Source organism: Canis lupus, chromosome 19, assembly GCF_003254725.2.
Source record: "Canis lupus dingo isolate Sandy chromosome 19, ASM325472v2, whole genome shotgun sequence".
NCBI lineage: Eukaryota > Metazoa > Chordata > Mammalia > Carnivora > Canidae > Canis > Canis lupus.
In genome coordinates, this window is record NC_064261.1 from 2,920,660 (window position 1) to 2,940,096 (window position 19,437).

Here is a 19,437-nt window from a genome sequence, read left to right on the forward strand (position 1 = left end):
CTATAGAATTAATTCAGTAAAATTTTGTAACAGACTTCAAGGAGGGGCAGTTACGACACAGAAAGTTGCACGTTAACTAAGTAGTCTTCTGAAATAGTACAGCAGCGTCAATGAAAGAGACTCTCTCACGTTGGTTTCACTACTTAAAGGTAATCTCACAGCACATTAATCAATATCTTGCTGCCCGCTTTACCATATAATCCAGGGATATTAAAGATATAGTTTACCATATAGGCCTGATTAATTGAAGAAAAATATAGCTTCTTATTGCTGACATTATGAGGTTAGAAATAGCATCCTATGCTAATCTGCAATGCCAAGAAATGAAGATGGTTTAAATCAGATCTCATGACTAATGCATGAGATCCAAAGTTCTTTTATTCCTGGCTATTTTAGAAAACTGGGGTGTATTTTTACCCTAAAAACTAATTCTATAAGATTTACTGAGATAATACAAAATGCCTTATTATTAATAGCCCACAATCAAGATTTTGTACTACCCTTGATCACAGAAATGCTGTTTCTCCATTTAAAATTTTTTTTTAATTATGTGTATACGATTAGGTAAGTCCAGGTTCAAGGATATTATATTTGATCCTTAGTTTTGTTTTGTTTTTAATATTCAGTAACTGGAAAGATAAAGGAAAGTTGAGATTGCTTTCTATGGTAGTTATTCAATTTTAATTGTACTTACTGTGCTTTCATTTACGCAGAAAGAAATATATCTAGCAATAAGGTAAGCCTGTTATTTTTGCTTGTTTTTGTTTTGGTCATGACAAACTGTGAAATGCTGTGTTTTTCCTATAGTTCTAGTCCATGAAATCTGCAATCTTTCCACTTGATTTACGAAGGACCCTTAATTACTGCTGTCATTAGCACCTAGCGTTCAAAACAGTCTGTTAAAATGTACTGTAAGTCTCACCTCCAAGTCCCTGCTTGCTTTATCTTAATTTTTTTTTCCTTTCCAGGGCTAAGTAAAACAATAATTGCCTCAATGACAACAATCATGAACAGCGAACCGCATCACAAACCCCCAAGTTGTCTGGGGTTGCCTGTTTCTTTTTGTTCAGAATCAGGCACTGGTGTGTTCAGACCGGCTCGGGGAGGAGGGGTGGTGTGTGTGTGTGTGTGTGTGTGTGTGTGTGTGTGTTGGGGTGGGGGGGAGTTTGAACAAGTGTCCATACGCAGGAGCCCTCCGGCTGGCTGGCGAAGGACTCTAACTACCTTGGACTCCAGTCGCTCTGTGTCTGCCCTTGTGTTGCCACTCGGGGTAGGGACGACACGCAGCTGCTGCGAGGCCCCGCTGCTGCCGCCGCTGCTGCCGCCTGGCCGTGCACGGTTCTACGAGGAGGATGCACGAAGGAGGTCCAACAGCAGCTCGGGCTTTTGCAGGGCTTTGCAGGGCTTTGCAGGGTACCTCGCTCGCAACGAGGAACCCCAGGCGGGCGCGTTCACGAGGCCATCCGCGCACACACGCGTGCACACACACACACACACACAGGTCAAAAGTTGATCCTCCCCCCCGCTCCATCCCCCCGCCTGCTCGGAATCTCTTCTCTCTCTCTCTCTCTCTCTCTCTCTCTCGGGGCTCCGGCAGCTCTGCTTCCCGTCCGAGGAGCCGCGCGGCCGGCGGGGGGCGTGGAGGGGCGGGGAGGGCGAGGCGGGGCGCGGAGGGCGGGGGCCTGCCCGGTGCGCCGCGCGCCCGCTCCCGCCGCGGAGAGAGTCCGGGCCGGGTTTTGCGCCGCGTCCCCGGGCTCGTCTCCCGGCCTCCAGCCGCCGCCGCCGCTGCCGTGTTTACTGAGCTCGCGCGTCCTGATATCACTCCGCTGGCATGGAGGAGGAGGAGGAGGTGGAGGAGCGCGAGGAGGAGGAGGAGGCGGCGGCGGCGGCGGCGAGCCGTGGATCATTGTGATGGTGGCGGCGGCGGCGGCGGCAGCGGCAGCCCGGCCGGGCGTCAGGGGCTGCTCTCCGCGCGGCGTCTTGCAGGGGAGCTCAGCGATGGACGCGTGCAGTCGCCCGGGGCCGTCCCTGTGTTTACGCGCCCCAGCCCGAGGACTCGGGATCTAGGTTCCTGCGAAATGCAACTGAGCAGCCAAAGTACTTTGAGAACACGGGGCGGCATAAACACCAAAACTTTTTTGTGGAAGGAAAATGCAATAAGCAAGCTTGCCGCGGTCCGAGGCGGGGTGGAGTGAGTGCGTGTCGCGCGTGTCCGCACCGGAGGCATATGCTTGTGTGTGTGTCCATGGGGTGCATTTTGTCGGCACGTAGGGAGAAAAAGGCTTGCCAGCCACCGGAAACCTCCTGGAACCTATTAGAAAATAATGGATTATAAAAAGAAAGCAGGAGACGAGCGGATCTCCCCTTGAGTTGCAACCCGATTTTTGCTGCCGGCTCAGTTTGTTGCGATTCTTTTTGTTGATAGGTGTCTGATGGTATTCTGATAACACCCCCTTCTCTCCCTCCTTTTTTTTCTTTTCCCCCTCGAGCTTTACAGTTTAAAAAAAAAAAGGAAACAACAACAACAACAACAAAAAAACCCACCCCCCTCAAATCTTTTCTCTCCACCCCCCCCCCCCCGCCATCCCCGCTCTTTTTTTTTTTTTTTTCCTCCCCGTCGGGATTGCTGTTTCCATCCATGTGCTTGCGTCTCCCCCGCGTTCCACTTAAACTATTTTAATTCTTGGACCCAAGGAGGAGGCTGATAGGGGGGTGGATTTAAAAAAAAAAAAAGTTCTTCCAAAATAGTGTGCCCGGGGAGCAGGATGGGGGATTTCGCAGCCCCCGCCGCTGCCGCGAATGGCAGTAGTATTTGCATCAACAGTAGCCTGAGCGGCGGCCTCGGCGGGGCCGGGATCGGCGTGAATAATACTCCCAATAGTACTCCCGCCGCTCCGAGCAGCAACCACCCCGCGGCCGGCGGCGGCTCCGGGGGCCCCGGCGGTCCCGGCGGCGGCTCGGCGGCCGTGCCCAAGCACAGCACCGTGGTGGAGCGGCTCCGCCAGCGCATCGAGGGCTGCCGGCGGCACCACGTCAACTGCGAGAACAGGTACCAGCAGGCTCAGGTGGAGCAGCTGGAGCTGGAGCGCCGGGACACCGTGAGCCTGTACCAGCGGACCCTGGAGCAGAGGGCCAAGAAGTCGGGCGCCGGCGCGGGCAAGCAGCCGCTCCAGAGCAAACCCCAGCAAGATGCGGAGGCGGCCTCGGCGGAGCAGAGGAACCACACGCTGATCATGGTGAGGGCGCACCGGGCGCGCGGGGGGCGCGGAGCTCCGCACGGGGCAGCGGCGGGGGGCTGCACGGGGCCGCGCGGGGACACCCAACTTTCCCGGGCGGGGAGCCGCGGTCGCCGCTACCTGTCCGTGTGTCGGGGTTGTCAGACTCGGGGACCAGGGGGCGACAGGGCGCGAGCCGGTCACGACCGCGAGGGGCGGAGGGAGCCCGGAGGAGCGGCGGCCGAGGCGCAGGAAAAGTTTCCCCCCACCCCACCCCCCCTTTCCCTTTCTTAGACGCCGATTTGCGGGCGAGCGAACCCGGAGTTGGAAGCTCGCTCCTCCTCTCCCGCCGGCGCTCCCCACCCCGCGCCGCCTCGCCTCGCCTTCCCAGACCCGTCCCCCTTCGCCCACCCCTCGGGGCCGCCGCGCCAGGTCGGGGCCGCGGGGGGAGCGCAGGCCCCGCGCGCCCCCCGCGGGCTGGGAAAGTCTGGGAGTTTTGTGAATGAACTTTGCAGTGGGTGAGACGCGCGCGCAGGGGCGGGGGGGCGCGGGGGTCCGGGGCGCGCCCGGCAGGTGGAGCGGCCTGGGCCGGCCCCGCGCCCCCGCCCACTCGGCAGGCCGGACCCCGCGCCCAGGGCAGTGGAAGGCGGCCGGCCGCCGAAAGCGGCTTAAATGGCTGGGTGGGTGGGTGCGCGGCGGAGGCGCAGCCAATGGCCTCGGCGCTCGGGGAGGAAGGGGCAGTTCCCCTCGCAGCCCGGGGAGGGAGGGGGGAGGGGGACGATCCTTTCTCTTATCTCCGCTCGCCGCGTCTCCGGCTTTGGGGGCGGGGGGCGCAGTGCGCGGCCTCCCCCACCGCGGGCTCGGGCTGCCCGGGCGCAGCGCTGCTCCGTCCCCAGCGCGCCCCCCGCCCCCCAGCGGCGCGCAGCCCGGCCCGGGGTCCTCGGCGTTCGCCGGGCGCTCGGTGACAAAGAGCCGGCGGAGGAGGAGGGGGAGGAGGGACGGGGAGGAGGGGAGGCCGCGGCGCTCGCCCGCCCCCACCCCGCCCACCCCGCCCACCCCGCACGTGAAGAGGAACAATTTGTTTATCTTGGGCTCTGAGCGTCCTCGCCTCCTCGCGGTCCCGCCGGCGGCACCTTCCCTCCGCCCCCCGCCCTCCCGGGCGCGCGGCCGCAGGGGTGGGGGGAGCGGGCGGCGCTTTGTCCGCGGGCGGCGCGGCGGTGGCCCGGGGGGCGCCCGGCTGGGGGGGGCGGAGGCGCTGCGCCCCGGGGCCCTGCCCCCCACCCCCGCGCGCCCCCCGATCCCGCCCCGAGCGCGAAGCACAGGCGGGCTCCGGCGGAGGAAGGCGGGCGAGGCGGGGAGGGGGGTCCCGGCGCACGGACCCCGCGTCGCCCCGGCGTGGGGGGGCCGGCCCTGCTCCCGCGCCCCCTCCCCGGCTCCCGCCCCCGGAGGGTTCGCTCGACGACCCCGGGGCCGCGGCGGGATCGTGCCCGCGCGCTCCCCGCCCTGTGCCCGTGCGCCCTGGCCGCGCGCGCTGCGTCAAAACAGGCGGCCCTGCTCCTCCCGCCCCTCCTCTTCCTCCTCCTCCTCCTCCTCTTCTCCGCCAGGCTCCACACCTCCGGGCCGCGCAGTGTCCCCCGACCTCCGGGGTGCAGCCCCGTGGCCCGTGTGCCCCCGCCGGCCCGGCCCGGCCAGGTCGGAACAAAAGCCGGGGCCCTTCCCTGGAGCGCGGGCGCCTGCGGCCGGGGGCGCGGCCGCAAAGTTTTCGCGCCCCGCGTGGGTGACCTCGGGGCGCCCCGCGGGCTCGGGAGGGGGCGGGGCGGGGGCCGCCCCCCGCAGGTGGAGGGCGCTGGGGAGCCTGACGTTACCTGGACGCAGGTAGCCCGCCGGGCCAGAGCGCCCCTCTGCAGAGGCGCAGGCCGCGCTGGCCTAAGTGGAGGCGCCCCAGGCTGTGGCTCCGAGTGGGTCCCGGCCCAGCAAGTGAACAGCACACTTGGAGAACGATTGCCTGAAAAATAGCAATTTTGTGACAATGAGTTAGCGCACTGATTACGCCGATGGAAGGCCAGGCCAGGTACGGAGCGGGAGCGCGTTCCAGCTTCCACTTGTGTTTCGCGCGCACACACACCTCCCGTTGCCGTCGGTGGGAACTACGGGTGACGGGTGTGATGAAAATAAACGGACTTCGCCCTAAAGCCAAGAGTTGCACGGGAATTCTGCGTGCCACAAACAGGGAAGAAGATCGCATCGTTCTCCACAAGCTATTTTTCCCTTAAAAATAAGTACTTGAAATATTCACGTTGGTTCCTGAAACGAGAGGGCCTTCCTTCACTTAGCCCGTGTAGGAGATCACATCTTGGAAGCAGGAGTTAGTTGCAAAGATAACGTGGACCTTGTTTCCTTGCATTGGCTGCTGGGTCATGGTTGGGGCACAGAACAACTCCATTGGGTTGTAGGATTGGGCTATCTGGGAATCCCTAAAGAAAAGCAATAATCAGGCAGAGCCACACAATAATGGTGACGATAAAAATAAAGACGAATAGGATTCTTTTCTGTTTTATGGCTATTGTTTACCTTCTTGGGGCCAGTGTGTCCAAAGTACTAAATATTGATTCGTCCTTTTTCTGTCTGGTTTGGGTTAAGAAGGCGGTCTAATCAGTTCTGTGCGCCTTTGGATTCCTTTTCTTTTCTTTTTTCTTTTCTTTTCTTTTCTTTTCTTTTCTTTTCTTTTCTTTTCTTTTCTAAGATTTTATTTATTTATTCATGATAGAGAGAGAGAGAGAGGCAGAGACACAGGCAGAGGGAGAAACAGGCTCCATGCCAGGAGCCTGATGCAGGACTCGATCCCAGGACTCCAGGATCATGTCCTGGGCCAAAGGCAAGCGCTAAACCGCTGAGCCGCCCAGGGATCCCCTGAATTTCTTTTCTTACCTAATTTACAAGCATAGGCACGAATGACAGCAAACAAGCAAACAAGAAGTAGGGCGGGTGAAGTAAAATAGAAATCTTCCCTGGTTCTAGGCTGCTGGAAGAAGCCTGGGTTCTGTGTGGATTCCTAGTGGCCCTCTTAAGAGAGCCGGGAGCTTAAAAAGGCCCGGGTTTGAAGCTGTAGTACCTCCCCTGAAAAAAGGTACTTTCTGGACATGTAGTGGGTCAGATGACCCTTTACCCACCCCCTACCCCCAACAGACTTGCACTTTGTTCACCAAGAAGAGATTGCCTCTCAAAGAACTGTTGGTGAGAACTCTTGATTTCACCTCTTAGACAGTCTCAGTTGAAGGGGTGTCTTTTCCTAAAATATTTTTTATTACTTGTGGCAACGAGAGGCATTGTTCATTCTCAGCACGCGGAACTGGAGGCCTGGCTGAAATGCTAAGGTAAACTCCAGCGGACAACGTCGTTTTCAAGGCAAGCTTAGGTGGACTTGACAGAGGCACGCCGGGAAGCGGGGCATTGAGGTCTTCAGAACCTCAAGATGGTGGCCGCCTGGTTTGACCTGGTTCAGGCCTGCGTTTTCGTGACCTTTTCACTCTCTCAGCGCCATCCTGACTTGCAGAGTGTGCCTAACTTACACAGAGTTTACAGACTGCATGAATCTGTGTGGTTCTTGCTCTCAAGAGTTTTATCACGTAAAAATTCAATTGATAATAAACTTATTAATTACTTGAGTATTGGAGAGAACAGCAAGCTGGCCAAAATTTTCTCATCCATTCCTGGAACAGATCCAGGGAATGTCAACATACCAGTTCAGGGCTAACCCTCCTTATAAATGAATCTGGTTTCCCATTTCTTATCCTGTTGAAGGTAAATTACTGGCTCTGTATCCAGGTTTTTTGGCAGGCTTATAATGTCAAACCATTTCTAAATCTTTCGTAGGAGCCTTTTCATTGGCTTGCCTTGTTCTAGTGCTATCCTGGGCGATAGGATTGACAGTTGCTTCTTGAAAAAGCCTTCCATAGCCTGCACAGGGTATGCCTTAGGTTCGTGAAAAACTTTCTGGAATTTCATTTCTCTGTGCTTTACAAGTGTTGTCTTCTAATTCTTAAAAAGCGTTTCTTTTAAAAGCTCCAATACATGTTTAATTATTTATGTTCTTCGGTGGTGGTGCATTTTATTTAGTACTGAGCAGCTAGAGATCAGAAAAGTAGAAGCACATTTAGCTAATCATTAATCATAATCTACAAAATGCTCTTCAGGCTGAGTTCCTTCCCAGGGAAAGCTTGAGTTTTCAGGCAGGTAGTATATTTGATACTTTCCATCCCGACTCTTTAGAATTATAAGGGCAAGTTTTTAGAATCTTTGTAGGTTTGGGCTACCTGATACGAGGAAAGCAAACAGTCCAGGTGTATATAGTCTACAGACATTTTTATAAGAAGAGAGGTGAGAATTTTAAACATTAAAAGCGAGGTATATAGAGTTATTTTATAAATATCTGAGACCAGTGGCCACCTGTTAATTAAAGAGGTTTCCTACATTGGCAAATTGAACTCCAATAAAAAAAAAAAAAATTAAAGAAATTAGAGGTTTCCTGACCTTGCTCTTCCATTGGTTGAGATTGGGCAGAGGGGTCGCCCTCTTTCTCATAGGAGTGCTGGCTGCCACACCAGGAATCTAGTATAATAAATCATTTTGCACATCACATAGTAGTTCTCGGACAGATTTAAGTACTTACGGGTTACTTAATGCCGTGGAATTTTATTTGTGATTCACGTTCTGTGTTTGTTAATTAACAGTCCTATGTTCCGAAGCTTAGGCTGGCTAAATTCCATCATCTTTTCCACATGACTCATCATAGACAACTGTGAAATCAATCGAACATCAAAACTCATAAAGAGGAAACTGTTTAAAACTCGGTCCCACGATTTTTATAATATCTGCCTTTTAACTCTCCCCAATAGCTTTGCGCTTTTTCACTCTTATTAATCGGAGGCTGTTTATTCAGTTTTCAGGCCCTGTAGCTGCTTGCTCTGTTTTTCCTTTCCCTCCTGCTGCCGACCTTTTGGTCTTCTCACTGACCTTTAGCACCTTTGCCAAAGAGTGGGAAGAAGCAATAAGAAGAGAAATTTAATTTCAGGGCTTCCTCCTCCCATAACTAATGAAACTATTGGGGAAGATGCCAGTTATTTTGGATTCATTGTGGATATGATATTGTATACAATTTACTTGTCATTGGCACAGATAATGGAGGATACGCTGAATTTTAAATTTTTCATTCATTCATTCATTCATTCAACGGTATCGCTGCATAGTCCATAGTGCTTCGTACAAGTCCAAATGCTAAATCACACTCTTGCTTCCAAGACCGAGTATATTCTCTGTAGGGTTTTCAGTATTATTCTAGCTAGGTTTAAAGGGATACCCAGTTTTTATTTGTTTTTTTTTTTTTTAATCAGCATTAGGCTTGATGCCAGTGATTCTCAACAGCTTCAGGCTGCGTTATGTCCCCTTCTCATGATATTTTATTTTATTTTATTTTTTTCTCATGATATTTTAAATAAAATAATATGCCTTACTTTCCTTTTGTTTCAAACTAAGTTGGCATTGGTTTCTGCTTTGTTTTTGTTTTTTAACAAAGCCGATTTACAGATGACTGCTCCAAAGTTGTAGGATCCCCTAAATTAACTTTCATTAAAAATACAGCATGCTTTTCAGACAGACACATTCCAGAAATTCATTATTCATGTTTGTGAGTTGGAAATGTAGCTCCTGGAAAATCAGCTATCATTGAGAACTGATTAATTCTCCTAACTTCAAAACAAAACAAAAAACTTTTGTTTAAACCTAGGAAAATCTAAAGAACTAAACAAATAAGGTTGGATAAAATTACTCAGAGGATGGAGTTGTGAGCCAGCTGTATAGTAAATACTTAAAGATCATAGAGTTTCATTCAATGGATCAGAGAAGGGGCACCCCCCCCCTCCTTGAGTCTACCTGGCTGTTCCATCTGTTAGACAATTGAGGAGCTTTTGAGTTGTGGATAAGCAGCTCCTTTTGGGAAAGAAGCGCAGCGTTCCCTTAGGGCCACATACACACGTGCATGAAGAAAGGAAATTACTCCTATGGTTCGGGGTTTTTTTAAGGCAAGCTGTGCATACTATTCTTGGGGGAATTTAATAAAAATCTCCAAAGGCTTGCGGTACTTCCTCTGACAAAAGGAAAGTGATTCCTTAAGGAGTAGTTTAGACACTTCTTTTTAATTATATTGGACCTCCCATTGGTTGGAATGACCTTTCTGGGAAAGTAGAATCTTTTAAAATACAAATAACTAACATTCATCCTCCTTAGCAATGAATGGCTTAACCACTGTAGAAAACGGAAGTGAGATATTTAATTTTTTTGAGTAACCACCTCCAGAATTTCCTTTACCGTTCCTTAAGTCTCCATCCTGTTGGGTAGCCCCTGGTTGTGTCAGGTGTCATGTTGTGGACTCTGCAGCCCTCAGCTGTGTAATCATGTACTTGGACCTGTGAAGACGCTATTAGGATACATTACTGCACATCTCTTCTCCCCTCTCACAATATCTTTCATCACCTCCAGAAAACTCATGTCTGGGCAGAGGCTCCTTTCCCTTCAAAGGAAAAGGCTGAAGTGCTGTGAGTCTGTTTGTGCAGATTCAGCCTGGGTTGTAACCCTGACTCAAAAGGATTGCCTGGCTCTAAAAGACAAGCTCTGCTAGTGCCCTTTATTCTCACAGTGGTTGGTTATTTTTCTTTCTTTGATTGTTTGTTAGATGCTGAAAGCAGCTCAGTGATTGAGAGTGAATCTAAAGGGACTGGTACCCAGGAGAGGGCTTTAAGGAACTTGTATTAAGGTAGGAGAGGCAAAAGGGGATGGAGATTTTGGAGGCCTCATCTGGAATGGATGGCAAGCGGGAGAAACAAGAGAAATGATCGTTTTGCTCATTTGTGGCAAACGGTGTCCTGGCGTCTTGGGAGCTTACAGAGGTAAAGTGTGCTTTTAGTCTCAACCTTCAGACCTTATGAAAACTCAAATACATGTTTTGCGGGAGTTGATGGCAGTAGTGTTTGTATATGGAAAAAAATCATATTCCTAGAATATTTTCATGCTTTCTGAATTATTGCTACTGCCATTGGATGGATTTATTACTCTAGGATTCCTTAAAATCAGTGATTTTCAATCGGTGGAGATTTTGCTCCCATCCGCCCCCCGGGAACATTTGGCGATGTCGGGAGACATTTTTGGTCGTCACAACGGGAGGGATGCTACTCCTGTTCCAGTGGGCAGAAGCCAGGAGTAAGGCTAAAAGCTTACGGTGTGTCCGTAGTGCCTGTTCCAGGTTGTCAGTGTTGCTGCTGTTGAGAAACCCTGCTTTAATAAGGAGCTCCCCCAGGATGGGGAAAACACACAATGTGGCTGTGCCCACAGCTTTTCAAAACCACTCTTGCTACTGAAGGAGCAGAGAAAGGAGGAGGTGTAGCCCAGGGTACCCTGGAAGGAGGTAAAGGGCCTCTGTGCCGCATATCCGCTCTGGGCACGTGGCCATCTGCCTTTTCACTTGGTCTGTCCGTCTGTCTGCTGCTGTCTCCTTGCCTCGCAGAAGGTGAACAGTAATCCCTTGTTTTTACCTCACCGAGTGACTGTTAGGCCTAAATGAATGAATATATATATATATATATATATATATATATATATATATTACTCATATATACTCATATATATATGAGTCCCAGAAACTCTGGGACACTACACAAATGCTAGGCCTATTTTTATGAATTATTGGCCTATCACTTAATTGGTTGCCTCCTGCCCAAGTGCAGACTTAAAGTTGATTGGCTGGAGGCTTCTTTCACTCACAAATAAGCCAACTTCGGACGACTAGGTTTTGAGCAACTGCTGCATATTGGACCTGATTTCTAGGCACTGGGCATATCCTGGTGAAAGGGGCATCCTTGTTCTCACTGGACGCACCCTGCAGGGCATGCGTTCACGGTTCAGACTAGCTGTATGAAATGGTTTTGCAGTTTTATGAGAGCATGTTGATGGAAGTAATTAATAAACTAACATTTCGGAAAATCCTAGAGTGCTAAATGCTTTGTATCTTCTTGCAAGCTTTCTGTAGCTATGGTTTTCTTGCATTGTTTTCTATTAATTTATTTCATTATTTTTCAAATGAAATCTCTTTGTGTAGGGAGTGGGTTCATTGGTGTGGTGGAGAGTAAGAGTAAGGTTATTAAAAATGAGGCAGATGATCATCTTTCCCCCTCCCTTTTTTTAACTAGGTGACACTTGTAGCACCACGATCACGGCTTGACATCAAGCTTTTAGAGGAAATTAGACAAAGAAGGGAACATTTAGAAAGAAGCAGGCAGGAAGGTGCAAGGACTTGAAACCATATCATACAAAAAACAGTTGGAAGACCTGGAGGTGTTTAGTCTGACTTAGAGGGTATGATTGCTTTCTTAAAATATTTGAAGGGCTGTCAAGTGAAGAAAGGATTAGATGTGCTCTTTATGGCCTCAAGGGGATAAAGTTAGGATCAGTGGTTGGCGGTTATTAGGAGCCAGGTTTGGTTTAATACTTAAAAAAACAATTATATGAAAATTAAACCTGTTCACAGATGAGATGGGCTGTCTTGATGAGTAAAAATGCTCCAGCAAAAGTTGTTCAGTTGGTTAAGTGTTGGAGAAGGGGTTATGACATCTTTTTTTTTTTTAAGATTTATTTACTTGAGAGAGAGAAAGAAGAGGGAGAGCATGGTGGGGAGGGGCAGAGGGGGAGGCAGAGAGAGAATCTTAAGCAGATGCCACACTGAGCGTGGAGCCTGACATGGGGCTGGATCTCATGACCCTGAGATCATGGCCTGAGCTGAAATCAAGAGTTGGGCACTTAACTGACCTTGCCACCCAGACACCCAATGACATCTGTTTTTTTTTTTTTTTTTTTTTTTTTAAGATTTTATTTATTTGTTTGACAGAGAGAGCGCAAGCCCACGGAGGCAGAGCATCAGGCAGAGGGAGAGGGAGAAGCAGGCTTCCCAGTGATCAGGGAACCTGACATGGGGATCGATCCCAGGACCCTGGGATCATGACCTGAGCCAAAGGCAGACGCTTAACTTACTGAACCACCCAGGCACCTCCTTAAATTATGACACTTGTAAACAATATAGAAATAAAATACTAGTTAGTGAGGACAGAGATTTTGTGTCTTTATTCATCTTCATGTCATCGTGACTAGAAAAAGCCCTACCTGCACACAGGAGGACCTCAAAATATTTGTCGAATGAATTGCTAAATGCAGGTAGTTTAAGAAGGGGCTTGATTCTTCTCCTCCATGTTACCCGCCCCCCAGAAGTTACTATGGTTCATAATATCTCTCTCCAGACCTTCTATTCCTCACATATATACTATATATTGTACATCATCACATGTTAGCTTTTTCCTACATAAATGGAATCGTACATATGGTTCTGAGATTCACTCTTTCCATATGATATATTTTGGAGATCTGTCCAAGTCATGACATACAGATACTCAATTGATTCTTTTTAACTGTTATATAGCATTCCATAATATAAATGTTCCATCATTTAGTAAACGATCCTCTATCGATGGACATTGTTGTCATTTCTTCTGCCAATTAAACGTTACAGCAATGAACATCCTTATTCATGTATTCCTTGTACATATGTGAGCATTTCTGTAGCACAGATTTGGATTTCTTTCTATATATGTAATATGTATAAACAGAAAAGATTGACCAAAAAAAATCTCTTAATCTAATATGGTTTAATATAGCACCTGAATCTTATTATAACCCATTTTAGAGCAAATGATAATTGTGTTTCCTTAAAAATACAGCTTCAAAAAAAAAAAAAAAACCATAACAGTGTCAACTCTAGTCACTGGTGTTGGTCTTTGCAGTCTAGGGTGAACACTGTTAGTTTTTAGAGGTTGTGTATCTGGCGACACAGCTTACAGGAATGACTTTCCTTCTTTTCATCTGGTCCTCAAGAGGAAGTTCGTAGGAGTCTGGTTAATCGGTACCTGCTCACGCTGTGAAAGTGGGAAATTCACTTTCTTGAACAAGATTATAGTTCTTTTTACCTTTCCTGAGCTTTGTGTTTCACAGACCTGTGTGGCTTTGTTTGTAAAATGTGTGTCAGTTGGTGATAGAGTGGCTGGGGTGGCAGTGGGTGCAAGTTTGAGTGGTCGTAAAAACCTCAGGCCTGTGAGTTGCCACTTCCCACAGGTTAAATTACCCTGACTAATCCAGTCATCTGTGTAACATGGTAATAACAACCTGCTGACCTGGCCAACTGTAGAAAATGCATCAAAATGGACTTGCCTCGACAGTCACCTTATAGCATTTGTTTAGACAGTGAGCAGTCCTATCCGTTTTCATTATACGTGTGTGCTGAAATGGTCTGAAGACTGCCCTTCATGGCGTTCTTGGTCATTTTGATTTACCTCTGGCATAGCGGCCGCCCTATGCCGAGATGCTCATAACTATGGTCTGTGTTTCTACGTAGCTGGAATGGTTGGGCTCCAGATTCTGTGCTCTCGGCGACATCACCCGGCCTTCACCTGCCTGATGTGTTCCTTCTTGAAGAGGTTGTGTGAGCAGCTGGGATTTAGAAATAACCATGCTCTGCCAAGGAACAGTCCTCACTTACTTGACTTTCCTGTGGGTTATAGGATCAGTGTGAGCAGGAGCCAAAATGAAGATACGTGGTCTCCCATGGAGCGCTGGTCCTTGCCTGGCCCCGCTATCTTATAATAGGGTCCTCACTTTGCTGTGTCTTGGCCTCATCTGCCTCTGGCCTCCTTTCCCCATCTTTTTTTTTTTTTTTTTTTATCACCACCTCATGTTTCACCTTTGTCACAGTGGCAGTAGGGCCTGAAGTCTGTGCAGGATGTAGGTGGCAATTATTCGAACCACAGAAATAAACCCAGGGGAGGAATGTAAGTTGACTGGGCACCTAAACTCTGTAGGTCATTCTCTACCAAGTGATTCTGATAAACTAGGCATTGTTTCAAGTTATGACGTACGTGTTGATTAGCAGCAACCATTTTCTGCCATTTAGCCGAGCCACCTAGCATCTTCACGAGAACCCCCCACGCCCCCACACACACATCCACACAAAACCCGTGGCCAGCTAAGGTAATGCATCCGTGTGCTCGGTGCAGACTTTAGGGAAGGGGGCTTCGGCCTAAGACAGCTAGACAGCTTCTGTTTCAACAGCTTAAATCACTAGAGTTGGTCATGTTTGTAAACTAAGAATCTTTCTTTTTTTTTTTTTTTTTTAATGATAGATTTATTATCTCATTTGTGGGTCACATCTGGGCACTGGCTGGTCGGGTCCTCTGGTCAGGATTTCATCAGGCCGAAATCAAGGTGTTGGCTGGGCTACAGTGAGCCCACCTGAGGCCTGTGTTGTTCCTTGGTTGTTCACAGGATTCAGTTTCTTGTGAAACATCCTACAACGGATGGAGGTCCTCAGCACCAAGAAGCCATCAGTACCAAGAAGGCTATCCACTGTCCCTACCACGTGGTCTTCTCCCCAACGGTCTGCTTGTTTAAGAGCAAATGAAAAATGTCCTGGAAGCCAGACAACGTGATTTGTATGAAATGCTCCAAAATCAAAATATTGGCAACTCTACAGTTGCCCAAAAGACCAAACACCAAGTGCAGTAGGCAAAATTCTAAGGTGGTCCCTAAGATTACCACATCTGATATATATGCTCCATATAATGCCTGCCCGACCTTGAGAGTGTGCTGTGAATGAATGAATGAGTGAATGTGATTGGGTGTCACTCCCCTCATTGAGTTACATGACATGAAGGTGAAGAGATTTTGCAGATGTAATGGAGGTCTTGAAGCTCCTAATTTTCGAACCGAGCCGACCAATATGACAAACTTACGAGTTCCTTACTGTTGCCGCTCTGGTCATACGATGAAATTTCAACCTTTGACTTTCGCTGCCGACAGTCAAGCCTAGTTTTGCTAATCGTCTGTCCCCCTGAAGAGTGTCATCATGCATTTTTTTGTGTGTGTTTGCTTCTGAATGCTCCTGAATGTTTCCTTCATTTCTGGCAGTAGAATGTTTTCTTTCAGGGATGACTTTCACCTGTGCACAAGGTGAACAACAACTGCCTTGCATTTTCCATAAAGTAGAACCTGTACCTCTGTATTGATTGCAGACAGGTAAATGGTTGCATGTTTTGAATATTTGTTATTTCATAGCCATCTGATTCTATTATTAGATAAAACCTGTTTTCCAAAGGCCATTGAGATCACAGCTATGTTGTAATAAACTTCTAATTTCTTTCTTTTTTTTTTAAACTTCTAATTTCTAATTCCTTTGGAAAGCATTTTCTTATTTCCGGTTGAAAGAGTCCAGAGATGATTTGTAATAGGAAAGAAACGACTGCAATTCAGTCTTACCTTATTGTAGAGTTGTTGTTGTGTGTGTGTGTGTGTGTGTGTGTGTGTTTAAACATATCTTACAGAAAATATTTCAGGCCTTTTGAGCTTTATTTGTTTTTTAAAGAGAGTTCAGCAACTGTGGATATAAAATCGTAAATAGGAGTGTCAGGGGTCAGCATTCACATATTAATGCAGAGAAATGTGACATATCAGAGCCCCACAAACTCTTCTGGATGCTAAGGAAAAGGAAAAGAGCTAAAACTCTTGTAATAGTTTATTCTTGGGTTTTAGCTTCAGAATGGCTAAGTGGTAATGATGCCAGAGTTCCCAGCGGGGGTAAAACATACATTCCCTTTGCCCGTTCCCATCATCCATCCGCCAGGGCTCCCATTGTCCCAGTTGTAATCCACTGTGGTATTTCAGTCCCTCCTCTCTCCCCTCCTGTCCAGCCCCTAGAAAAGTGTGTGGCTGCAGCTGAGGGATGCCTTTGCAAAGCTCGCAGGTGCTGTTTATCTTTAATCACTGAAGGTATTTCCTCACAGTGGAGTGTGGACCTTAGCACCTCGTGGATTGCAACATGCCCTCCCCGCTGCCACTCACATCCTGGGGAGGTTCTCTGATGTTTGGTAAACAGAGGTGGTTTATAGAGAGAAGCAACTTTCTCAGTTGAGATGTTGTTGTGGCTAAACGGTTGAGAGCGTATCTTGCAGTTTAAGAATTCCTAAAGGGTTTGCAGCTGCTATGGGATTTTTAAAAAAACACGTTCATTTTCTTCAGTGAAGTATGGAAACAATGATTTTTAGATTTGGGTTTCGTGCTGCCAAGTTCTCGGGACCTGTTGAAGGAATATCTGAGCAAACTCGTGTGTTGTGGCTGTAAATAACCATACTCAGTGCGGTTGGCAGGTTGTCTGAGTTAGAGTGGAATGCACCTGGAGCCCAGGATGAACTAGGGATGTGCGTAGTGGCAACGTCGAGGGTGACAAAGTAGGATAAACTGGTACTTTGAGGATGGGGGAGCTGTCTGGCACTTAGGCTGTTGAGGTTCAGACGGGCTGTTGCTTTTTCAGTGTTCAGTCCTGGGTGAAAAGGATTGATAGGAGTCATTCAGGAGCCTTTTATTTAAGTTGTGGTCTCAGATTGGAATGGGAACACTCAGAAAGGCGCAGCAGTAGTTCCGAGTAAGGGCGCTCAGTGTGCTTGTGAGTAGTGTGTCCTGTGTTTTTTATTCCCTTCTCCGAGGCACAGGTTGTCTGTACTCCTGGTTTGGTAGACTTTGTGTTTATATGTGGTCTGGAATGTCAAGGAACCGCAAACCTGAGAATTTTGCTTCCCTCTTTACCCTAAAGTGAGGGTGTAGGGGTTTCTGGTGTTAGCTCGGGAGGTGGGGACAACCCTGTGTGGGAGAGGCCAGGAGGACTGCCCGGCTTTGGTATCTCCATCTGCACTTCCCAATGCCATTCTCATTACTTTATTAACAAAGACTGGATACTTCGAATAATTATTTACATCTGTCTTTTCCTTCACAGTGTAATGCACACTTCACTTGTTTTCTTCAACTTTTCATAATGTATGTGTTTATGATACACTGAAGAGCCATAAATTCGAGGAGAGAGGTAATTAGCTTTGACAGACTTAACGAAAATGAGACTGTTACGAAGAAGCAGCAAGAGGGTTGCTTCAGAAAAGGATTCCATTTCTGGGTTTAAGGGAAATTATCCAGGTCAGAAATTCTGCAGTGTTAAAATTCATAGCCATTTGGGTGGCACAGGTTATAGGAGGAAGTGGGTGATTTTGTGATCCCTAAAAAATTTCAATATTTTTCATAATTTAAACATCTTTTTTTTGATTCTTAAAAGAGTTTTTAAATGGAGATATTCAAGACATTGTGTAATAGAACGGGAGGCGGAAACAGCTCAGCCACGCGTGTTAAGATTTCACGTGGCTTGCACGCCCTTTTCCTTCAGTCTCTTGGCGTGAGTGTGGATTGTTATTGAGGAGCCTTTGTTTAATAGCTATCTTACCTTAGAGGATAGTTTTCCTTTCACTTTGGTGGCGCATGTATTCAGGGAAGCCTTCAAGAAACATGGCTCATTTAGCATTAACTTGACTTCGTGGTCCATCCTGCCCCTCCCAATTTGGGGATCCTTTGTGAAGGGGACAATTAAATTGTCTCAACATCTATAAGGAAGAAGATTAACCCTGGGTTAGGTTAAGTTATTCCTAGTATTGTACATTATTTCCTATTTTGTGGATTCAAAAGAAAACTTGAAGACAGAGTGTGATCATGAGAGTAACACAGAAGGGGAGGAGGGGAAAATTCCTGTCCTTGGAGGCAAGCGAGTCTCCGATACTGCCATTATGTCAGTGGCTCTTCCTCCCTAGGCCAGGTCAGGCTCTCATCTCATCCGTAAGGGAGGCCATGACGAGCCGGGGGGGGGGCAGGGGTAAGAGGATCTATCTTGAACGCTCTTCGCTATGCTGCCCTAATGCTCCTAAGAAAGAAGGGGCTTTTTAGGGGGATGTCCACTGAGCCAGAAAAGGCTTAGACGGTTCCCTGTCAAGTCTACAGTAGGAGTTCTGTTTGGTTACTGTCAGCTCTCAGCAGCGGGGTCTCTAAGCATTGACTAGAGTCTTGCTTGATGGAGGGCTCCAAGGGAAAGAATGGGGAGAGCCGAAAGGTCTGGATTTCCCCATAAATTGAACCCAGTGTCACTGGGAATCGCGGTGAGGAGTTCCTTTAAAATGTCCAGCTTTTCTGCTCTCCTCACTCAGGAGCTGTTCCTGCTTCCCCCACCCCCTCCATTCCTATGTCTTTTGTTCCATGAATAAATATTATGTGGTTTGGTGCTCATTACTCTTTGATATGAAAAAAGGCAATTCATTAGGTTGAAGGAGGAGGGGGAGGGAGACACCATTTTTCACCCAGTGCATCAAGCGCAGTTACACTGATTTGAATTCCCAGAAAAGTAATAAAACAGTGAAAATAATGATAAAACAGCTCATGGGCTGACAGCTGTGCAGCACCCGGGAACACTGAAGACAGGCCCCAGTGTTGCAGCAGGACAATATTGTGGAGCATATGGTGCCATTGCAAGCCAGTTGTTGAACTCGGTGGCCGCCTTTTGTTCGGGGGACTCTCCCAGCATTGGGTCTGTGGTCGCTCTTCAGAAACTTCTAGTCTCATTGGCAGGAGGGCCCTTGGCACCATGCCAGCCTTGCCGTACGGCGGCTGACTCAGGCCATGCGGAAAAGCTCGTGCTTGGAGAGCATTCACGCCTCCTTACTTTGGTCACTAATCAAATCATTTGTTCAGCGAGGATAAATTAGGATCTTTTTCCATAGCGGCCCAGTGGCTACATTGCGAAAGGAAAATTTTCTACAGGAATGCCAATTAATTATTAGGTGCGTTAATTCACTGGCGCTCAGTTCTTCGTGGGAGAGTGAGCAGTGAGCAGTGTTGTGTTTTGTTTTGGGGCTTTTCAGATGCACTTTGCCCAGGACCCCTTCATTCTTCAGGCTAGAATCGCAGAGGCCTGGGAGTCTGTTATGGGGCCAGTGGTACTGCGAGGAGGGAGAGAGAGTACCCGTCTATCTAGTTTTTACAAGACAGTGCTAAAATAGGCCCTTTGCTTAGCATGGGTCTATTTTTTAAATGTGTGAAGCTGGCATGTGTGTGCGCATAAAAAGACTAATTAACTCCACTTTCCTCTGGAGGGGTCTCCTCGGCTGCCCTGTTCATGCGCTCCACGTTGGCCGGAGTGGCGCCATCATCTTCAATCCTTTATGACTTCAGCCTCTGTGTAGTCATGGTCATCCATCCTGGTTCCCTTGCTCTT

At 48.3% G+C, this 19,437-nt stretch overlaps 2 protein-coding genes across 33 annotated transcripts in view; one reads left to right on the top strand and one right to left on the bottom strand.

Moving 5' to 3' along the window:
• MAML3 (mastermind like transcriptional coactivator 3) overlaps positions 1–19,437 on the top strand; it is a 599,968-nt gene that overhangs the window by 191,649 nt on the left and 388,882 nt on the right. For 2 of the 31 annotated variants that reach the window (XM_025462285.3, XM_025462286.3), the window contains exon 1: positions 2,306–3,236. The exons of the other annotated variants lie outside the window; for them this stretch is intronic. In XM_025462285.3, coding sequence (XP_025318070.3) covers positions 2,766–3,236 — 471 coding nt within the window. In that variant the 5' untranslated portion in view covers positions 2,306–2,765. Of the gene's footprint in view, positions 1–2,305; positions 3,237–19,437 lie in introns of those variants that run through there. 31 annotated transcript variants of the gene reach the window in all.
• On the bottom strand, positions 2,035–5,969 carry LOC125753041 (uncharacterized). Of its 2 annotated transcripts, none has more exons than XM_049097319.1 (2): positions 5,081–5,969; positions 2,035–2,311 (listed from the first exon to the last, which is right to left on the bottom strand). In XM_049097319.1, the coding sequence occupies exons 1-2, from the start codon at positions 5,458–5,460 to the stop codon at positions 2,035–2,037; spliced, it is 657 nt and encodes a 218-aa protein (XP_048953276.1). In that variant the 5' UTR covers positions 5,461–5,969. The 2 variants fall into 2 exon arrangements, 1 of the variants encoding a protein (XP_048953276.1); XR_007403912.1 differs by lacking the exon at positions 5,081–5,969 and adding an exon at positions 3,357–3,494 and having other exon boundaries at positions 2,174–2,311.

Coding starts and splice junctions, on each gene's coding strand:
- LOC125753041 (XM_049097319.1), bottom strand. CDS start 5,460: ATGCGATCTTCTTCCCTGTTTGTGGCACGCAGAATTCCCGTGCAACTC. Junction 2,312..5,080: donor GGCGGGCTACCTGCGTCCAG/GTAACGTCAGGC, acceptor ATTTTCTAATAG/GTTCCAGGAGGTTTCCGGTG.